At 39.2% G+C, this 19,710-nt stretch overlaps 1 protein-coding gene across 3 annotated transcripts; it reads left to right on the top strand.

Annotated features, from left to right (window-relative positions):
- Positions 1–2,874: 2,874 nt before the first annotated feature.
- On the top strand, positions 2,875–18,902 carry LOC134870696 (plexin domain-containing protein 1-like). Of its 3 annotated transcripts, none has more exons than XM_063893015.1 (13): positions 2,875–3,441; positions 10,025–10,182; positions 13,522–13,665; positions 13,857–13,926; positions 14,902–15,024; positions 15,109–15,227; positions 15,307–15,406; positions 15,670–15,765; positions 15,855–15,936; positions 16,022–16,082; positions 16,170–16,293; positions 17,152–17,312; positions 17,865–18,902. In XM_063893015.1, the coding sequence occupies exons 1-13, from the start codon at positions 3,366–3,368 to the stop codon at positions 17,874–17,876; spliced, it is 1,326 nt and encodes a 441-aa protein (XP_063749085.1). In that variant the 5' UTR covers positions 2,875–3,365; the 3' UTR covers positions 17,877–18,902. The 3 variants fall into 3 exon arrangements, with proteins under 3 accessions (XP_063749085.1, XP_063749083.1, XP_063749084.1); XM_063893013.1 differs by having other exon boundaries at positions 2,877–3,441; positions 17,913–18,902; XM_063893014.1 differs by having other exon boundaries at positions 2,878–3,441; positions 13,525–13,665; positions 17,913–18,902.
- The last annotated feature ends 808 nt before the right edge of the window (positions 18,903–19,710 follow it).

Raw genomic sequence — 19,710 nt, 5'->3', positions numbered from 1 at the left:
TGGAAACAAAATAATGAAATGCACTGTTAATGAACTCCTTGCATCACCCAGTCAACTAAATGGTCTGTAAAGTAAAGTACGGGATCCATCTTTACTGGACTCATAAAAACTGTTTTGCTCATTGTGTTTGTGTTAAAAACAAAAAGGAAACAAGCATTATTTGCCTATATGAGGAGTCACAAGACTCAACCCATTCTGCCAAATGGATGTTCTGCATGTGTTGGATTATGTAAGTGATTTTCAATTGATCCCAAATGAGGATATTAATCACATTTGAAGAATGCAGCATTGCTTTTTCCACAGCAGGCTCAGATGATTTTACTATTTGATTTATCGAATACATTTATATTTCAAATGTTTGCTTGTTCACTTGGTGATGAAACGGCAGTTTTCTTTAATCAGAATCACACATCCAAGCATCTTTGATGAGAAGGCAGCCAGCTCCTTTGAACACTATTGTTAAACTTTAGCTTAGAGACATTGCAAATTTACTGTTTTCAGCAACACATTTTTATGTTCAGGATTTTCAAAGTACGACTCTCCATAACAAGTTATTGTGATGTTATTGTATTTCACAACAAGCCTCTTTTGATAAATCAGTTTTTATACATCATTGCTCTTCAGGCGTAGACTCTGGAATCCCCTTTTTAAAATCAACTGATATTTGCTGGCTGAACTTATGACCTATTAATGGAAAAGTGGGGCTTAAGAAAGGCAAAGAATTAATAAGCCCCTTGATCCAAAGTGAGGATAAGTCACTTTTTACGTAACATCTGGTTGTATTCTCTGTGACATGGTGTGCATCTTTTCGGCCTGTTTGTACATATACTGTTTGTGTGCCCATCTGCTGGTACAGAAGCAGCGTTTCTTTTTTAACAGAGTCTGTTTTCTATCATCTTCAACAGCTGTGCAAGAATTTGGAAAGTCCTGTTTCTTATCTACAAAGCACCACATGACGCCCTCCTGTATCCAACGTGTCCATATGCACAGAAGATTAACTTCTAGGGGGAATATTCAGGCTGCTTTCCAAAACATTTCATCATTGCATGATGTGAACCGTAATACTAAAACTGGAATGATGGTACTGATAGTTTAATCATCTCATCCAACAGGGGGATTTATTATCAAGAACACAGCAGCAGGTAGCTACAAAGATCAAAGGGTAAGGTGGGTATGTTCTATATTTTCTTTATTGTCAACAAATCGCAATACAACAATAAAAGGATTCAATTGCTAAGCATTGTCTTTGTAGCCTGCTGTATCTTGAGCTCCACTTCATCCAAAAACAGACCAATGGGTCACACAGACTGACATGTTCACACATACTGTAGAATAATTTGGGTCAATCCCACATACATTGCCCTGCTGTTGTACAGTAAGTACTCACTAGAGCATGTATTCATAAACAGCTGAATACAGTTCCCAAAAAACGTACAAATGTTTAAAGTACAGGAAAACGACTCCACCCATCAGCGGCAAAGCTATAAAAAGTCAGCCAGTTTTCATCAACCATATCTCAAAACACCACAAATAGTAAATGCTTTGAACTGGAGACTTTTAAAAGTTTGTTTCGATTAAATAAATGTCAATTCCTCACTGTTCAATATATTATCAGTATCCCCCTATCAGTCCCTTTTGGACTCGGCTGTGCGAGAAGCGGGTAGTGAATTCTACCAGGAGCTCCAATTCATTGTCTAAACAGTTCAATAAACTGTTCATTGACTCACATTATTTATGTCAAAGTAGTTACAGTTCCTCCTTTGAACTTTTCAAGTGGCAAGAGGAGAATAAAAATAAATCTTTCTTACCCATGTCCAGCTGTGTTGAGCTCCTTCTGAAAGCCCCAATTTGATGAATAAAGAAACAGTCTCAAGTCATGTCTCCACTGACATGGGTAGTGGTGCCAAAAAACTGACCCTAACCTCCTTGCCACTAGCCTAGATACAGTACACACGCTGATGGCAATGAAAACAAGGTTTTACAAACAGTTCTTGAGGAAGATATGTCATAGATAATACATACACAGACAAGTTTCATATCTTTGAAGTTAAAAATACCTCAGATATCGTATCTATACATGTCCACTTAATGTGGTCGCAATAGCCCAAAGCTTTCAGGAACTTCGACAATTTAAGTAATGCTTGCCCTGTCCGGATCATTTGATAGATCCTTGGATTTCAGCTAAAGCGACATCAAACTTCACAAATCCCCAAAAGTTAAAAAGAAGGAGTTATGGTTAGATAGATAGAGACAGAATCGGAGGATGAAACCCTCTTTATTGTCACATACATGCACACAGCAGAGCACACACAGTGAAATTGGTCCTCTGCATTTAACCCCTCCTAGTACTAGGAGCAGTGGGCAGCTATCGTGCAGCGCCCGGGGAGCAATGGGGAGGGGGGATTGGAGGTGTCCGGTGCCTTGCTCAAGGGGACCACAGCAGGGCCTAGGAGGTGAACTGGGACCTCTCCAAGTAGCAGTCCACCTTCCATATTTTCAAGTCTGTTCGGGGACTTGAACTGGCGACCCTACGATTCCCAGTCCAAGCCCCTACTGACTGAGCCACTGCTGGTTACTAAAGTTACATGCCAAAACTTAAAGATAGTTGTTATAGTGCCACTCGGCCAAATTGCATCACATTCAATATGGTGTCCTTGGGTCCTTGGATATGTACTTTGCATTTGGGGGGTTTATCTCAAAAAGTTGTATCCAAGGACAGAGATACAGACAGAAGGACTCCTTCTTTTATAAAGAACGTACTTGTTTTGGTTCAACATGCCTCCACATGAGGGAGACAAACTCCTCCCAACTCCAACCCCCTTTTTTCTTTTGGTTTGGAAGGAAAGAAAAAAATGTAGAAATACATAAATATTTTCTCTTTGTGGAAGTCTGACAAAAATCCAGCGCTCTGTTAGAGAGAGAAACAGAGAGACAAACACCAGGAAAGAGACAGACAGACACAGTGGGGAAGTGAAGACTTCTTTCCACCAGTTGAAAATAATGAGATTGGAGCAAAGGAAGTGCAAGGAGAAAACACCTCTCTCTGCAACACTTCAACTGTTTTCAACTATTTTTTTGACATTGACCCTTCATGCCAGCAGTTGCTCTAAAGGGCAAAACAAGGAATTAAAGCAAGGAAGAAGAAACGACAGACAGCAGGAAGAGAAAAGCAGTAAGCCTTGGCTGAGGTGAGAAAAAATAACTTGTGTGGGAGAGCAGAGGCAAAAAGAGAGAGCAACGAAAGGCAGGGGAGCGGAGGAGTGAGTCGCCCCGTTGCTTCCAGCGAAGTGAGGGGAAAACGGGAAAAGAAGAACAAGTAAGGATTGATAAAGACTCAGGGAAGGAGGGAGAAGAGTCAGCTGGACATGGGGCTTTGTGCTGTTCTCCTGATCTGTCTCTCCCAGGCTGAGCTGGGGAAAGTCTGGGCTTATAAGCATGAAGGTAAGACTCATTCTTCAATCCCAATGTGCAGGTATTCAAATATTTTCTAATATTTGTACCATTTTGACTGCATTTCTTCAGAATAGATAGCCTTCATGTTCACGTTAAAATAAATAGTATATGATAAGATTTTTTTGGCTAACTCGCAACAGGCAAGATTGGAGAATGTTTTAGGGCAAGATTTTTTGGGGATGGATATGCATATGAGAAGTTAACAGGTCCCTTAACATTTCTCCTTGTCAGTCACAGGAAGCACATGAAAGACTGCAAGTGTTCAGGTTTGGATTTTCTGAGGATCCCATTCCAGACCTTTCCCATACTTGAAAAGCTAAATGTCTGGTGTTCATTAGCTTGAAAAAAAATCAAATCATGTGATCGGAAATCCTGCATTTTAGCAGATAAATGTTTGAGATGACCAGTTTGAATTATGACTGGTGTTTTGATTCCAGCAGGCATTTAAAAAAAAGTAGAACACAATTCAATGAGGGTCAGCAGCTGAAACTAGAATACTTTAATCTGGAAAGCTTGTAAGAAATAGTTTTTAATCACCTAAAATGACTGTGCTTGGTTGCTCTGTGCATCACCTGCATGTGTATGATGCCGTCTCCTGTGTCTGTATGAGTTTATGCGCACGCATGTATTTTTGTGCTCCTTGGAGATGCATTATTTTTAGCAAGCCCCCGTTATTCATCTGACGCTCCTCCTCTGACAATCAGTGGTGCTCCAGTTTCCCTGGCCTATCCTGTGGTCCCACTTACTCTGATCAGGGGCCGAGCTCTACAGAGGACAACCCGGCCTACGTTGCACTGTACAGACCAAATATATTGACCCTCTGTAATATAGGATAACGTAAAGTCAGGCAAAATGTTCACGTTCATCTTTAAATACTTTAAATCTTTAAAAAATAAGTCTGAGTTGTAAGGCTCACCCAGGTGTCCCTATTTTGGGACATTTCCCCATGGCTTGATAACTTTATATCAGTGCTTGCTCACACCATAAAGTGGAACAGCACTCAATAGGCAGTCTTGTAGTGACTTCCTCTGCTCTCAATCCCTTTGCGTGAAGGGGATGTACAGTATGTGTATCATGCACTACTGTCTCAAGACTGTCTTCAGACCAGGTCAAATTTCATTAGCAAAGCAGTCAGTACTCCATCAGTTACAGTAGCTTTGCGGTCTCTATTCTCGCAAAAATCTCTGTCAACCCTGTCTGCAGGTTGCTGTTTGAGAGTAAGGAGTTCAAAGTATTTACAATAAATTCTGAGAAGGACATGAATGTCTGAACCAAATGTTATGGCAGTTGGAAGACATTTTACTCAAAACCACAAAGGTGAACCTGCTGGTGGCACTATAGAGTAAAGGAATCGGGTGTTTAGGATATATTATACGTTTCTGCAAGAATTGAAATTTGTCCATTTGTTTCATTCAGAACTGAGAGACAGACAGACATCCCAAAACACTGCATTGCTTAGGAAATCGATTAGGCCACCATGACTTTAATCAGTAAAAGATTTATTTTTCCCCACTTAATGTCCTTTTTGTTCAGTTATGAAGGGAGGCAGCAAATCTGTCACACCTCCCAGTACAGGTTGCATGACCTGGTGCATGACCTCTGTTCAGCAGGTTACCAAGATCCCTATTCAGTATATGGACCTTAGTCAGCATGTCTGCATCTGCAAGTGTGAAGGGCGTCATTCATAACATAGATTTATAATATCAGTTTGGCCATGACCACAAATTTAAAAAGTAGGAGATTCCTGGCTCTGAAATGCACGAGTCCTGTGTATTGATTGGAATTCAGATCACATAAACTAAGATATTAATAGTGACCCTCTAAGCAAGTGTTTTTAAATGTTAGGAGTAATACCTTAACAACTTCATTCACATTGTTGGAGTTTGGCTCAGATATTAAAAAGTTGTGATCTGACAAAGACAATTGTGATCTGAATCACTGTCAATACCTGAATGAGAAAAAAAATACCATAACACCAATCCTCCTTCACTTAGTTAGGTTTCCACCAAGAAAACATTTGGGGTCTGATGATTTAAGGGAAAGGGAATATAAATAACTAAACCACAATCAAACAAAAAAAATTACTACATGTAGCCCTGTGATCTCATTGTGTAAAATGTGAGCTTCTTCAAAATAAAGATTAATCCAGGTTAGCAAAACCTCACATCTGTAAATCAGATGTGAGAGGATTTCATTCATTTTTTTGCTATTGCGAAATATTTTTAAAAAAGAGCAACCCTGATCGTAACAGGCAGTAAATACAACTGTAACGAACACCATGTGCAAAAGGGAAACACATCCTAGCTGAACTAAAAATGGAACATTTGTTCCAAATGTAAACAAGAAACAAATCCATGACAGTTAACTAAACTGTAGGCTTGATCCATTTGTCCATATTTATCTAAACCCATTTTTTCTGTTCTTTTCTGGTCCTTATCAGTCCAGCTGCCAGTATTTGTGATTGTGTGTTATGGTTACTGCTGTTTCTCCGAGTGAAAGGTGCCAAATGGCTTCTTCCCACGCCACAAGCTCAAGGGTGGTTTTAACACAGATCAGCTTATTTAAATCGAGCCACAATAGAAACCACTGTGCTAAATTGCAATGACACACACTGACATACATAGCAGTGATGTTGCGCTGTGATTAATGTCCTGCTAAGGACTTTTCTGCCTGAAGACTGCAGGTGCCTTGCAGATCCTGACACTCACTCTCAACTCATAAAGTAGAAAATATGACTTCTACAAGGTCAAAACTTTGTTTGTATCTTGAGATGTATTCATGTCTCCTCCGCTGTGTTTAAACAGTACCTAATGGTTCACTCTGTTAAGCGCGTCTGTCTCTGGAGCAAAGATGTGCCTTTTGTTCTCTGTTGTTGAGCTTGCAGATAATTTGCTTTTCCTTTCTAGGACCAAGTACATGCCCTGCAGTGTGTCCTCGAATTCACTTCAACTTCAAAGTGTATGAATTTACCCAGAGATCATTTTCAGAGGACATTTATTTTTCATCCATGGACTTTATAGTCTAGTTGCCAGCTCATAGTCAGAAATGTTGAGTAACAAAACGTTTATGTTAAAAATGTATAGTACGGGTCCCAAGCACATATAAACTCCCATATGCTAACTTGCTAAAAGTATGTCGTGCAATTTGCACAATAAGCATGAATTATCGTTATAGCCTATGGGGAAAATAGTTTTAAAATGTCTTGGCAGATTTGGACTATTTTGGAGTGATATTGGAGGTTATTGAGGATGCCGAGTCCATGTCTGCGATTCTCAGGATCAAAAATGGCTGTTTTAACCAAAAAATGTGCCATATTTGTACTCCCTGTTGGATGATTTTGACGAATTTGGCTCAGTTTAGAAGATTAAGGGGACTGGATTATTTATATTGGACAGATTGCCTAATCATTTGAAGAAAAGTTGTACACAGTAGAGACAATATTTCTCATCTTGTGGTCTCTATATACAATGGTCGCAACACTACCATTTTTGATTCTGAAAATCGAGTCAGCTTCCTCAATAACCCCAAAAACCACTCCCAAAATGTAAAAATCTGCAAAATACTTGTTTTAATGTTGTCTAGGCTATAATGCCATTCATTTCTATTAACGCAACTTATGCTAGTTGTGCAAATTAGCCAACATATGCACGCTAGCATTCAGCAGTTTCTACTGTATGTGCTGGGGACCAGTACATTCCTTACATAAAACTTGGGTGAACTCAACATTTACGGGTTCACTTTGCTGGCAACTAGACTATTATCCAGCCCGACAGATTGAAAGATCATTTAGATTGAGGAAATGTGGCTTTATTGTCTAGTCTGGTTTGTCCAGTTGGTGTCTAGCCTTCACAAGCGGCTTTCAATAGGTACAAATGTGACATATTATGTTTCTTTGGTGTCAAATGATAGACAAACTCTGCTAAAGACATAAAAACGAGTAATGAAAGAACGCCACAGAGTGATTGTACGTTTTGAAAAGGCAAAGAGAGCTAGGGTTCAGAGGACTGGGGAATAGGTAGGTGCAGATGGTAAAGGGATGAATGAACACAATGTGTGTATTCATAGCACACTGTATATGGTTCAAAATGCTGTGTCCTAGTTTCATCTAACTCCCAACACCCACTAGCTTATAAGGTGGTTGCTGCAATGCAGCCCAAATGAGAGATACAGAGGATACAAGCCAGCTGGTGTATATTTGTAAATAATTTCAAATGAATCTGGCACTGCAAGATATGTTGGGTTTAATAGACGGAAATCTTAAATTGACTAAATGTACACCATTTGGCATAGAACACTAATATTTTCTTAATTTGTGTGACATTGGTAAACATGTTTATGCATTTAAATTGAAAAGAAAGTGCATTATAGTGTAACCCTAACCCTAACCTTTCACATCTGTCACTTTAGTCGTTGGATTTTAAGTCCCTGTTTCCAATTCAGCAGGATGTTTTTTTCTGCTCTAGTTTGCACATTCCCAGTGCAGGTTCCAAATACACATGTGTCTGCCAGACCTGATGATACAGAGGTCAACTTCACTCTAGTTGTTACGCGAAATCCAGCCCATTCTCGAACTCGTTCAGCCGTTCTTTGTTAAGTCCAGCCAGGCCCATATGCCCACAGTTAGACAAGGTTAGAGATGTTTCGGGAAACCCTAAGGAAGTGACCCATAAATTGTAAAGGCTGCAGAAAAATCACACACTCCTAAAGGACTTGACGTATGTTCTGTAATAACTAATGTTGAGCCCCTTATCGTCCACCTTCAGTCTTCCTCCCACTCAAAGCTTTTCCTCACCGCTGCTGTTGGACGCCCCCTCAGCTGTTTAGTGATGAATCTGACCCAATTAGAAGCCTCTTGTTCGAAGCAGAGGAAATAGCTTCCCTCTCTACCGTAATCAAACAAGGTACCTCATTAGAGCCATCTCCCCTGTGTGTGTGATAACCTCTGTTTCTTTTTTTCTTGTCCTATTTTTTTTTTTCTTAAGTCTCTTTCATTCATTGTCTTTTTGTCACTGAACGTTTGTAGCGTTTTCCACTTCATACAATGTGAAACAGTAGCACCCTATTTAGGTAAAGCTTTCTACGAGCCTTAAAATAACTATATTTTGATTCTGAGGATAGAGACTCTTCATTGCCCCTCTAGCGTGAACTTCCTAAGTTGTGCTTGCTCTGTAACTCTTGCTTCAGCTACAAGGTGCTAACTCTGAAAAGATTTAGAACAACATAAAATGCTACATGAACTACCTTTAAGCACAGCAGAAAATACAGCCAAACCTTATACCCTTATTGTTGAACATATTATTGCTATAGCAGCCTCCACCATTTGTGGAAGGCTTTGAATATGTTTTTGGGTCCTGGTTGCACAGAGAAGCATCAAGGATGTCGCCCATAAAGGGTTTTCACAACAAACTGGGAACACTTTTCTTTATGGCATAGTCATTTCGACACAGAAAGGTGATAAACACAATACCACCATCCTGGAAGCAAACTATTGTCTGAATGATTGATTGGAACAAACAGACCAAGTCAAATCAAAGAAAACATACTCCAGATTATGACTACAAACAAGTTTGAGGACCGTACCAAAAAAGGGTGCACATACTCATATATTGTCAACACAATTTATAAAAACAGAGGCTGAGGGAGGTCTGATCCCCGGGGAGGCTTTCACTTTCCCTCTCTCAAGATGTTCATAAACATGAAGTTACTTAATAGCTCACACGAGTGAACTCACAGCCCACATAAAATCTTGACAGCATACCTGATTAACCTTCAACTTGTTATTCAGTAGGAAAACAGCAGAGGCCTTCACCCGACTAAACGATCAGCCTGTTCTGCTGATCCCACAACTCTTAGTACATTCATATGACAGTGACTCATGGATCATTTTACTGTTAAAAAAATGAAAGAAGGTTCAAATCGATGATCTGTTGCACAGATGACAAGAAGCCCACACAAATGAAAATGGTCAGCGAGACACTTCGCCAATATAACATCCTGGCACTAAATTAATGTTGTATCATGCTTCACAAACAGTAAATAAACACCCAAACCCCAGAAGACAAATTATAAGTTTAAAATGCAGAGAATAAAAAGAAACTCTGCATGAAACACAAAAAATGTGCTCATGATTCTGTTTTTCCTAGTTCTGTTTTCTTTCTTAGTGGGAGATTTTGCTATAAACACGGATTACATGTCTTTCTGTTAATGGGCCTAATAATGGTAACCAATAATGAGCAGATGTGACCACGGGGTTAAAGACCTTTCCAATCATTTAGAACAAAATAGAGCTATTAATTTAGATCATTTAAGAGCTCTCTTCACACTTTTCGGCAACAAGGACACAGTTGAAAGAGTCTGGAATCTAGATGTGTGCTTTATTTGTTGAGGAACGGGCCGAGCATATCCATTTAATGGTCAATAACATGTAAAGAATTACTGCAGCATGATTAAACATGGCAATAACAAAACATCTTAGCCCAGCAGAGTTAAGAGACATCTGTTCCTTCATGGATCTATTCAGGGACCATGTGAGGTTAACTGTTCAATAACAATAACTCCCATCTTGTTCTAGATGCACTTAGCGAGACTGTTCTCCAGACAGATGGGGATTTGTCCAGTTTGCAGAGAACCAGGAGGGACCAGTATGCCCCACACCACAGAGAAGCCCGCCAAACTGAAGGAGGAGGACTTGATATCACTACCCTGCCTGACAACATGACCCGCATAGTGGTGAGTAGTGGTGGGCTAATCATATCATTCATCATAATGCCGGTATCATTTTTGAAAACCTGTCAAAGGCAAACCCTTTTCAAAGACACTTGCTTACTGGCTTACCATGCGTGGAATGAATCAGGCCCTTTCTACATAAAGGACATGGTTGAACGACAAACTCCCACACGTGCACTTCACTCTGCATCGGCCAATTGGCTCACTACTCCCTCACTGCGAGTGGGACCCAGGTACCATTCAACAAAAACATGTCTGTTGGCTCTCATGGCTGCATCAGGACACCTAAAAATGTAAACATCCCAGATTGTAAACCCAGCCACTTGTTTTGCACCATGGCCATTTAAACCAATCACAAAAAAATGTGTTCTACAAACAGACTGATTTTCAGATGTGCTGAGTTTGTATCTACTTTGTTGACTGCACAAATTGTAAGTTGTTGTTGAAAAATGTCAATGTAATGTTATTGAAACTTGTTGACGTAATACAGCAATGCTATGAAAAGGCAAGCTGGCTGTAAGTAAATCTGCTGCCTTCTCTACGAGAAAGGAGTTTGTTTCAAAATCTGCGGCGACAGACTTTGATGTATTGGATCAATGTTATCTGAAAATGCCCAGGGAAGTGGCTGTGCACTGCTCACCTTTAACAGAGTTGGGGAAGTTATCCAAAATGTTGTCAAAATGTGAGAAACAGAAAAGGACTTGAGGGATGAAGACTAACTGGTTGGTTTGGCAATTGTGCATCTGGTTAACCACCCAGTTTCTGTAAAAGAATAGCACACCAGTCCTTTTCCTGACTTTTTAAATAGAAACATCTGGAACTGTCTCGCACACAGAGACCAACCCGGATATGGCTAGCTTGAACTCTTGTCACAGCCCCTCCACAAGAATGGGGAGTTTAGAACATCGATTTGTAAAGACATCAATATATAGCTTTGGAGCCAGGACCCCATTCAACAAAGTTGCTCAATGGTGGATGAAAATAAAGTTGTCTGACTCTTGAGTACAAAAATAGCTAGATTAGCCAGGGATCTAAGAACGTAAAGCATGCGTACTTACGAAAAAGTTATTCTGGGCCAAGTGGCATCCTGTGACACGTATGTGTCACCGTTTGTCCGATAGAAAAAAATTGCTTCAACGCCTGACGCACTTCCTGGGGGCTTGCATCATTTTCTTACATAGCTATCTATCTACATTCACATAGACATACTTCAATAGAAAGTTGCCACAGAAATAGTTTTTTAGCTGTCAGTCATGAAGGATCTATAAATGGCTGGGTTCTCATATTTACGAAAAACATGTGAATTGCTGCTTTTATGCAAATGAGGTTGGAATGAGAAAAATGAAAATAATAATAATAATAATAATAATAATAATAATAATAATAATAATAATAATAATAAGGCTGATTATTTAGGGAAAAAAACTGAAAATGTTCCCCCTTCCAAAAACAAATTGGCAAACATAATACAATGTCAGGCTGAATGAATTAAGTGAATCTGATGATTATAATTATTATTATAGTTATTATAACGATTTACAGGCATTGCAAAAGCTTTAATCTGAATATTATGGGGTCATTATCTTAACACTGTGAGTGGAGGTTATTGTTATTCTCTCAGGTAACCTTTTGCATCAGTGTGTCTGTGTTTGTCTGAGTGTGTATGAAGGGTTTATTTGTACACTTTTTCTCTTTCTTTCACTTCAACCTTGGTAAAATTCAACCAAAATATATGGTTTTGCATGTTCTTTTAAATTTACCTCTCGATCCAATTCAAATTGAAAACAGACGACAGCCTCGTCCTGCCAACTTACAGTGTTTGTTTAAGCGTGAGTGCGCGTGAGCATGTGTGTGTGCTCGTGAATGACTCACTTGGACAAGATGCTGTTTCCTTTTTGGGGGAGGTCTGATCCCAGTTTCAAAAACCACCTCTTCAGCCAATGGGAGCCTCTTCAATGAATCAGTCAGCTGTGAGAGGAAAAGTATGTGATTGTTGCCTTCTCTTCACCTAGAATACCCACACCCCCCTCTAGAAGACATTGGCTGGTGACAGGCAATAGAGATGTGAGAAAAGAAGTGGGTCACTTGCTGTATATGGAGCAGCCGGAGAGGCAGTGAGAGCGCTGCATTTAACTGCTCCACTTTCTGAGCCCACAGTAAACCCCAGAACCATTGCTCTCTGTCACCTTGAACTGTGGCATACATTAATAACGGCATCAAGAACTGAGAGCTGTACGTAGTCAAAGCACTGTGTGTGATGTGTAAACAGCTCCCCCAAGTGGAACTGTTTGGATAGAAATAGAAGAGATAGATCCCAGATGTCTGGTGACATCGTTCTCAACCAACCCCTTAACACAGAGCATCTCCCCTTTCATCCTTTTTGGGTCATCCCACATTAAGTCACACGACTTCATGTAATAGACTTCTTGAACAGTTTTCCCTTTGTTGCAACCACATTTTTATTCTCTATACAAATAATATTTGTCTATTTCATGTAAAAGTTATTTGGTCCTGGATAAGATATGCTTCAGATATGGCTACATTCAGCTTTGGATCTTTTTTAATACATATTTCCTTCAAAAAAAGTGTATGGCAAAGTCTTAATATTCATTGCAGAAAAAATCGGTTGCTTTATCGTATAATAATTTCTATCATTTGTGTAATCAGGCATTCCCTATTAGCATAGTGGAAAAAGTCAAAGAAACATCACACACAATTTTGTAAAAACTGGATTTTGAGTAGCGGTTTTTTCCCTCTGACCTCACGATACATTAATGTTTGTAAAAGGAGTACAAGGGCAAGAGAAATGACCACGTTAAAAAAATAGCACAATGTACAAATGTTAAAATCAAAGACCCACAATTGCATAAACAACTTCTTAACAGGCTGTGAAAACGTTTAAAGGGTTAGTCAGTGTCAATACGCAGACCGTAACATGACTGTCAGCAGATTTGCTCAGCTGCATCTGATTATAATTCTGAAAACATTCTGAAAGCTCAAGCTTCAAAACTCTTGACTGTCATCTTGTATATCTGTTCTCCACATGCCAAACAATAAAAAGCCCCTGATTATGATTCTGCCTGGTTAAAATATCTGGCAGATTCTCCAGAATCCAAGATATTCCACCAATAAAATCCAGGCCTATTATGGGCGAACTATTGCCATTTCAAACACAATCACAACACTGGTCAGAAAAAATCCAGTGAAAATGATCCACTCATCATCCAGACCTAACTGGTACCTTACCATTTTTAAGAGTTATCTGGCATTTAAAACAAATATATATATCTGAATAATGTCAAATGAAAAATTCACTTGTAATGAGTGGCCTGTTTCTGTAAGGAGGACTCCCAGCGGTACTACAAATGGCAGAGCTTTGGTCCAACAGACAGACGAACTGAGGAATTGTGGGTAAATCTGAACAGCCTTCACAAGAGCCAAGTCCAGATCCACGGCATACTGTCCAACGCACATCGACAAGCAGCGGTTAGACACACACACACACACACACACACACACACACACACACACACACACACACACACACACACACACACACACACACACACACACACACACACACACACACACACACACACACACACACACACACACACACACACACACACACACACACACACACACCACCGAGACATGTCTGATTTTCTTTTCCACAGAGGGTGGCGCTTTCTTTTGATTTCCCTTTTTATGGACACCACTTGAGACAAATTATCATAGCGACAGGTGGTGAGTATCTCTTTACATTCCTTAATGTTACAGCAGTGTTTATCTACATTGCTCTTCCTATCAGGAAATGAAATTACTACCAGTGTGTTGAATGAGACTTCATCACACCCTGGGGAAATATTTGGGCACACAAAGCTATAAAGAATCTGGTTAACTGTAAATGCTGAAAGGCTTGTCCTACATGTTTAACCTAAAGACAACAATCACGCAAGAGAGAGACAGAGAGCGTTAATGGTTGATTTAACACTACGCTATGCTAGTAAATGTGCAGAGTCTGGAAATGAAAAATAGATACATCTAACAATTTGTGTACCATAACTTTATTCACCATAACTTTGAATTGCTGAGTTGAAGGGATGTATATGATGATCGTTCACCACATATTATCACCTAGATCTCACAGTCCTCATTAGCAATTAACTACAATGTAACTAACTACAGCTGAATACAGAACCATTTCTTCTCCGTGATTACAGACAATTACAAATTAATAAAAGAAAACTTGGGATTTAATAAATTATAGATTTCCCTCTCGTTAAAGACATTAAACGCTGCATGGTAGAAGGGCTTTCACTACTAGTGGCAATATAATACTACCTTTTTGATGGCAAAACAATAGATGCATATATACTTTGAGAAATATAGATTCAATTTAAAAAGGAAAAAATATTAAAAGAAGATTTTGTTCAAAACTGGGCGAGAATAAAAAGGCTGAAAATGTCATTTCAATTAGGGAATATCTAAACAAAGTAAGTGTAAGCGTGAGTAAGTGAACAAGAATAAAACATTGACCAAATACCAGTATCATATTCCAGCTTACAGTTCTCAACAGATTTGAATACTCTGCTAAAAACATGCTGTGGTCATAAAACAAAACTATTGAGGTTTAAAATACAACATGTGAAAATACAGGAACATTAGTGTTTATTTGATACAAACTTGCAACACAATTACAACATCTGTACCTGCCCCCAGGATTCATCTTTATGGGAGACATTACACATCGAATGCTGACTGCCACACAGTACATCGCTCCCCTCATGGCCAACTTTGACCCCAGCTACGCCAAAAACTCCACAGTGAGATACTCGGACAACGGTAAGTCAGAAATCTTGTGGCAGCGTGTAATGTTTGGGAGCTTCTGGTTTTCTTTGACCAGCCTGTGTATCCTGCTCTGCTCAGGTAATGTATTTGTGGTGCAGTGGGACAGCGTGTCGCTTAAGGACCGAGAGGCCGAAGGACCTTTTACTTTCCAGGCAGTCCTCCGCAAAAACGGAACCATTGTGTTCAACTACAGAGACGTGAGTCATGTATTTTAAGTCTTTGTTCTTAATGATCTACTTCTAAAAGATGTTACAACAAAGGATGCTTTTACTTCAGATCCCTATACCAGTGGATAAAATGAATTCCACTGAGCATCCAGTAAAAGTGGGACTGTCCGATGCTTTCATGGCACACCTCCCCGCTTCGCAGGTCTCAGGTGAGTAAATATATCTAGATGTATAGCTGCCACTTTGACAAAAAAAAGAGTTTCTTGATAGGGTTTCCTGTTACGTTTGTTTTTCTCTTGAAAACTAAAATGAACACCCAATAATAACAACTTTTTTGTATCCAATGATAGGTTTCTGTTTGGCTTTCTCAGTTGTTTTAAGTATACAAGGGAATATTTTGAAATATTTAACTAAATGTTATGTCTCCAGCTCGGGCTTTTTTTCACACTAACATTTAATATTTGTCTTGAAGAAGTGCAGCGCCGTACTATCTATGAGTATCACCGTGTTGAGATTGACATCACAAAGATCGTCAGGAGATCTGCTTTTGAGTTCACACCTCTGCCCAGTAAGTATCCTTAAAAACCTTTTAGCCTTTATACGAGAGCCTTATTATTAACCTCTCTAATTTCCGGTCCCTGTATCTGATTCCTCCAGCCTGTCTCCAACACACATCCTGTGATCTCTGCATAACATCCAACCTGACAACCGGCTGTGGCTGGTGCAACACACTTCAACGGTAGGAGTGAACTCCAAAAGATTTATCTTGTAACGAACCCACCGAGAGCCTTGCTCTTCTGATTTTTGTTCTCACTGGGTTTCAGATGTTCCGACGGAATCGACCGACACAGACAAGAATGGTTAGATTATAACTGCCCTGAAGAGGTGAGATACATTTCCCGTTGTACAAACAGAGAAATAATGAGCAGCTGTTTCGTACTTTCCTGAGTCAATCTGTGGGCATTTACTCAGGCTAAAGGCTCATGTGAGGACTACATCCCGGTATTACCTGAGGGATCCATGAGCTCCTACAACCAGTCTTCTCCAGGTCCAACACCTTCTTCAGCGGAGATGGAAGAGCAGCCAGTCACTAGAGGTAAACTCTCTGAAGCAGAAGCTTTGGGGAAAAGAGATAGAGATGTATGTTACTCAAAATTGATGGTGACTTGGACTCTGATTGTTCCATAGATAATGAAGGTATTTTTCTTGGTTTGACAATATTATAAAAGTACAATATATCACACTGTCATGAACAGACTGCTAAAAGTTCCCGGACTTTTACAATTTTCCCTGATTTCTGACACAAATTAAGATTAAAATTAAGATTATTGGAATTCAATTACCTCCTCAATTTCACATTCCTCAATTTATACAATGAGATCTGGGAGTGTGACATCAACATTGCAAAACAGAACAAACAGTAGAGAGAACAGCTCTTATCCAAACTGTCGGTTGTAAACTTTCATCACAGTTGATAGACCTACTTCCTGGTTCAACTTTGTCATACAGAATTTGCTTTAGTTGTGAGCACACACAAGCTTGCACATTTATGGGGACATCTTTGTTTTTTTTTACCATCAATATAATGGTTTCCATTATTTGTGTAAACAGCTGGATTGTCACGCTGCCTCTTCTTTTTTTGAAGTTGGATGATCTCCATGTTCCTAGATTTCAGCTTTTAACTATTTTGGTAAAATGTTATTACCATATCCAAATAAAACCAGAACTATGAAATGAGTTTCATGTTGTAGCAAACTGTGAATATCCTTTTAACAATCTCACTGATTTTGACAAGCTGGCTGAGGGCTGCTCTGGGCTTTATTTGTCTCTCTTTACTGGCTGCTGTTAAACAGCCTGACCCAGATTTACTATGTGCACTCACACATAATTCAACAAAGATGACACATCTATTTCATTCCTATTTTGAGTAAAATTGAATTTTTCGTCTTTTCAGATTTACAGTTGAGTCCACCCCACCACACGGGGATAACGGAGAACACGGCCATCATAGCGGGTGTAGTGGCAGCACTGGTGGTGCTTGTAATTCTGACCTTATTGGCCGTGTACTACATAAACACACACCCAACTGTGGCCCCACCCTTCTACCTCATGCAGGTGCGGAAAACAAAGTCATATATTCTGAGAGTGTATTTTTTTGGTTTGAAGATATTAAACATGCACACTTATCTATTGTGGAATGCAACTAGGTTTGATTGCTCAAGTACAAATTAAAGATGTTGTTACTCAATTAAGACAATTTGAAAGCTTAAGCTACTTTTGAAATAGAAATATCTTTAAAAAAGGATTCTGTTTTTACATAAATGCAAGAGTAATCTCTTTCTGCACTTTTATTATGTTTGTTAATGCACACAAAAAGGGTTTTAACAAAATGTTCATAGAAATTAGAAGAAAAGAAACACTAAAATCCTACTAAAAGAGGTGTCCTGCTTAATATAACTATACTAATAAATACAAATATTGAATTTTCATTAAAATATTCATATAAAATGATTGTGGTTGACTCACTAAACTCCAACAGGTTCCTGTTTATGCTTCAATACTTTTAATAGTTTCACATGTTACAAAGTATTTTGCATTGTGCTATAAGTACTTTTACTGTAGTAAAGTATCTGAAAACTTCCTCCACTGTTCCATGTTTGTCTGCAGCCGGGTCTTTAGCAACTACTATCTGCTTTCACTGTCTGTTGTTTGTAGCGACGCACCAATAACTACTGGCCCTCCATGAAGTTCCGCAACCAAGCCTGTCACTCCAGCTACGCCGAGGTGGAGCTCGGGGGTCATGAAAAGGAAGGTTTCATCGAAGCTGAGCAGTGCTGCTAAGAGTCCTGGACTTGCAGGACTAGAAGAAAGGACACCATCTTGAGGATTGCAAAGATATTACAGGGGGATGAATATGGACGATAAAGCCGACCATCGACAGTCCCTACTTCAACCTCGGCGGCTGGACAGGTTTTCTGTATCTGCTCTTGTAGCTCTTGCCAGTTTCCCTGTGTTGTTTACTATTTGCATTCAGACAGGGGATCTGCCGTATTACTCAAGGGTGGAGGGTCTGATAGAAAGCCGCCTGTACAGAAATGATGAGATGCGGATGTCAGGGAATGAATCAAACTAGCCTTCATACTGCAAACCAACATACAGCTCAACATAACGATGTGTTTTTTTGTTTCCTTCAGTTAATGAAGTTATTTTTGTTTCTTGACTCTTCCACACGACCAACTGGTTGGTTCATATCATGTTATATCTTTGTGGAATTCACTATAACAGATATTTAGCTATGTAACTGATAGTGTTTATAATGTCATCTTGAAGTTCTTTGGAAATATTGTTTGGAGGAATTTTTGAGGCATCAAGTTCTGAGAGTTTTCTTTTAACTTTTCTGTTTAATTGTCTTCCAATAAAAACTGGTGGTGAGTGTTGACATTAATCTCATGCTTGGTGTAGATTTTAAAAACATATGGTACCATTTTGGCCTATATTAGAACCGGATTGCTGAGAAAATTGTGACAGATGCTGGTCATTGTCAGGTCAGTGCCATCAGGAAACAATTTATTTAATTGGTATGAAGTGCTCTCACTCATTGTAAAGATACTAACTAAATAATCTACATGTTGTATGCTCACATTAACACTGGCATCTAATTGAATTGCCGACAAACCTTTGAATAAAACATATGTTCAATCACAAGTGAGGTATTGATGATTAAAATGATTGCAAACATTTATTCTAACCTGAATGGTATAGCAATATCTTCTTGTTTTCCTGATATGGTTTGGTTACTCATACTCATACCTAAAACAAGCAAACATATTATTTTAAGGGGAATGTTTGGGTCCCCTGTCTAATTCTTAATCCACGAAGAAGAAGATTGAATTTCTAGGGGCAACAATCGGGACCACCTGCAATTATTCAAAGTGACTCGTGTCTAAAAAACAAAAAAGAAGCATAGATAAAACAGAACCAGTAACTATTAGGGACTGGTGAAAAACAGGAATACATAGCACTGTGGCTGCCACACGATGGAGCCACAAGACCACAATAAAGTAAATAACCCACATTATGATCCTATGATCACAGATGTATGTCCTTCCGGCACTAACAAAGCTTAAATTACATACATAGCTATGTTTAGGTAAACTAAGGCATATATCTCCATAGTGTTTGTTTAAATTAATTTAACATACGACAAGTTTGCTCCCTGTATTTAACGTATTGACGTTATAAACTGGTTTTCCAGATGAATAAATGTGACAGTTAAAAGAGCCCCTGCACCTTTTAAAAAGCGAGCTGACACTGCTGATAACGTAAGTTGCTTTTAATTGTTCCTAATTAGCATGACCCCTGCTAGCAGGCCATGACAAAAAAGTCACATTATCATCTCAAGTAACGAACAAACAAATAATTATATAAATATACTACTTACTGTTCAAATGTGTCCAACGTAAGCGAGGACAGTAACACGCGGGACATGTTTTGGCTAACGCTAACTGAAAAT

This window comes from Eleginops maclovinus, chromosome 10 (assembly GCF_036324505.1).
Source record: "Eleginops maclovinus isolate JMC-PN-2008 ecotype Puerto Natales chromosome 10, JC_Emac_rtc_rv5, whole genome shotgun sequence".
Lineage (NCBI taxonomy): Eukaryota > Metazoa > Chordata > Actinopteri > Perciformes > Eleginopidae > Eleginops > Eleginops maclovinus.
The sequence above is the reverse complement of the archived record's forward strand: the minus strand, read 5'-3'. Positions and strand labels throughout refer to the sequence as shown.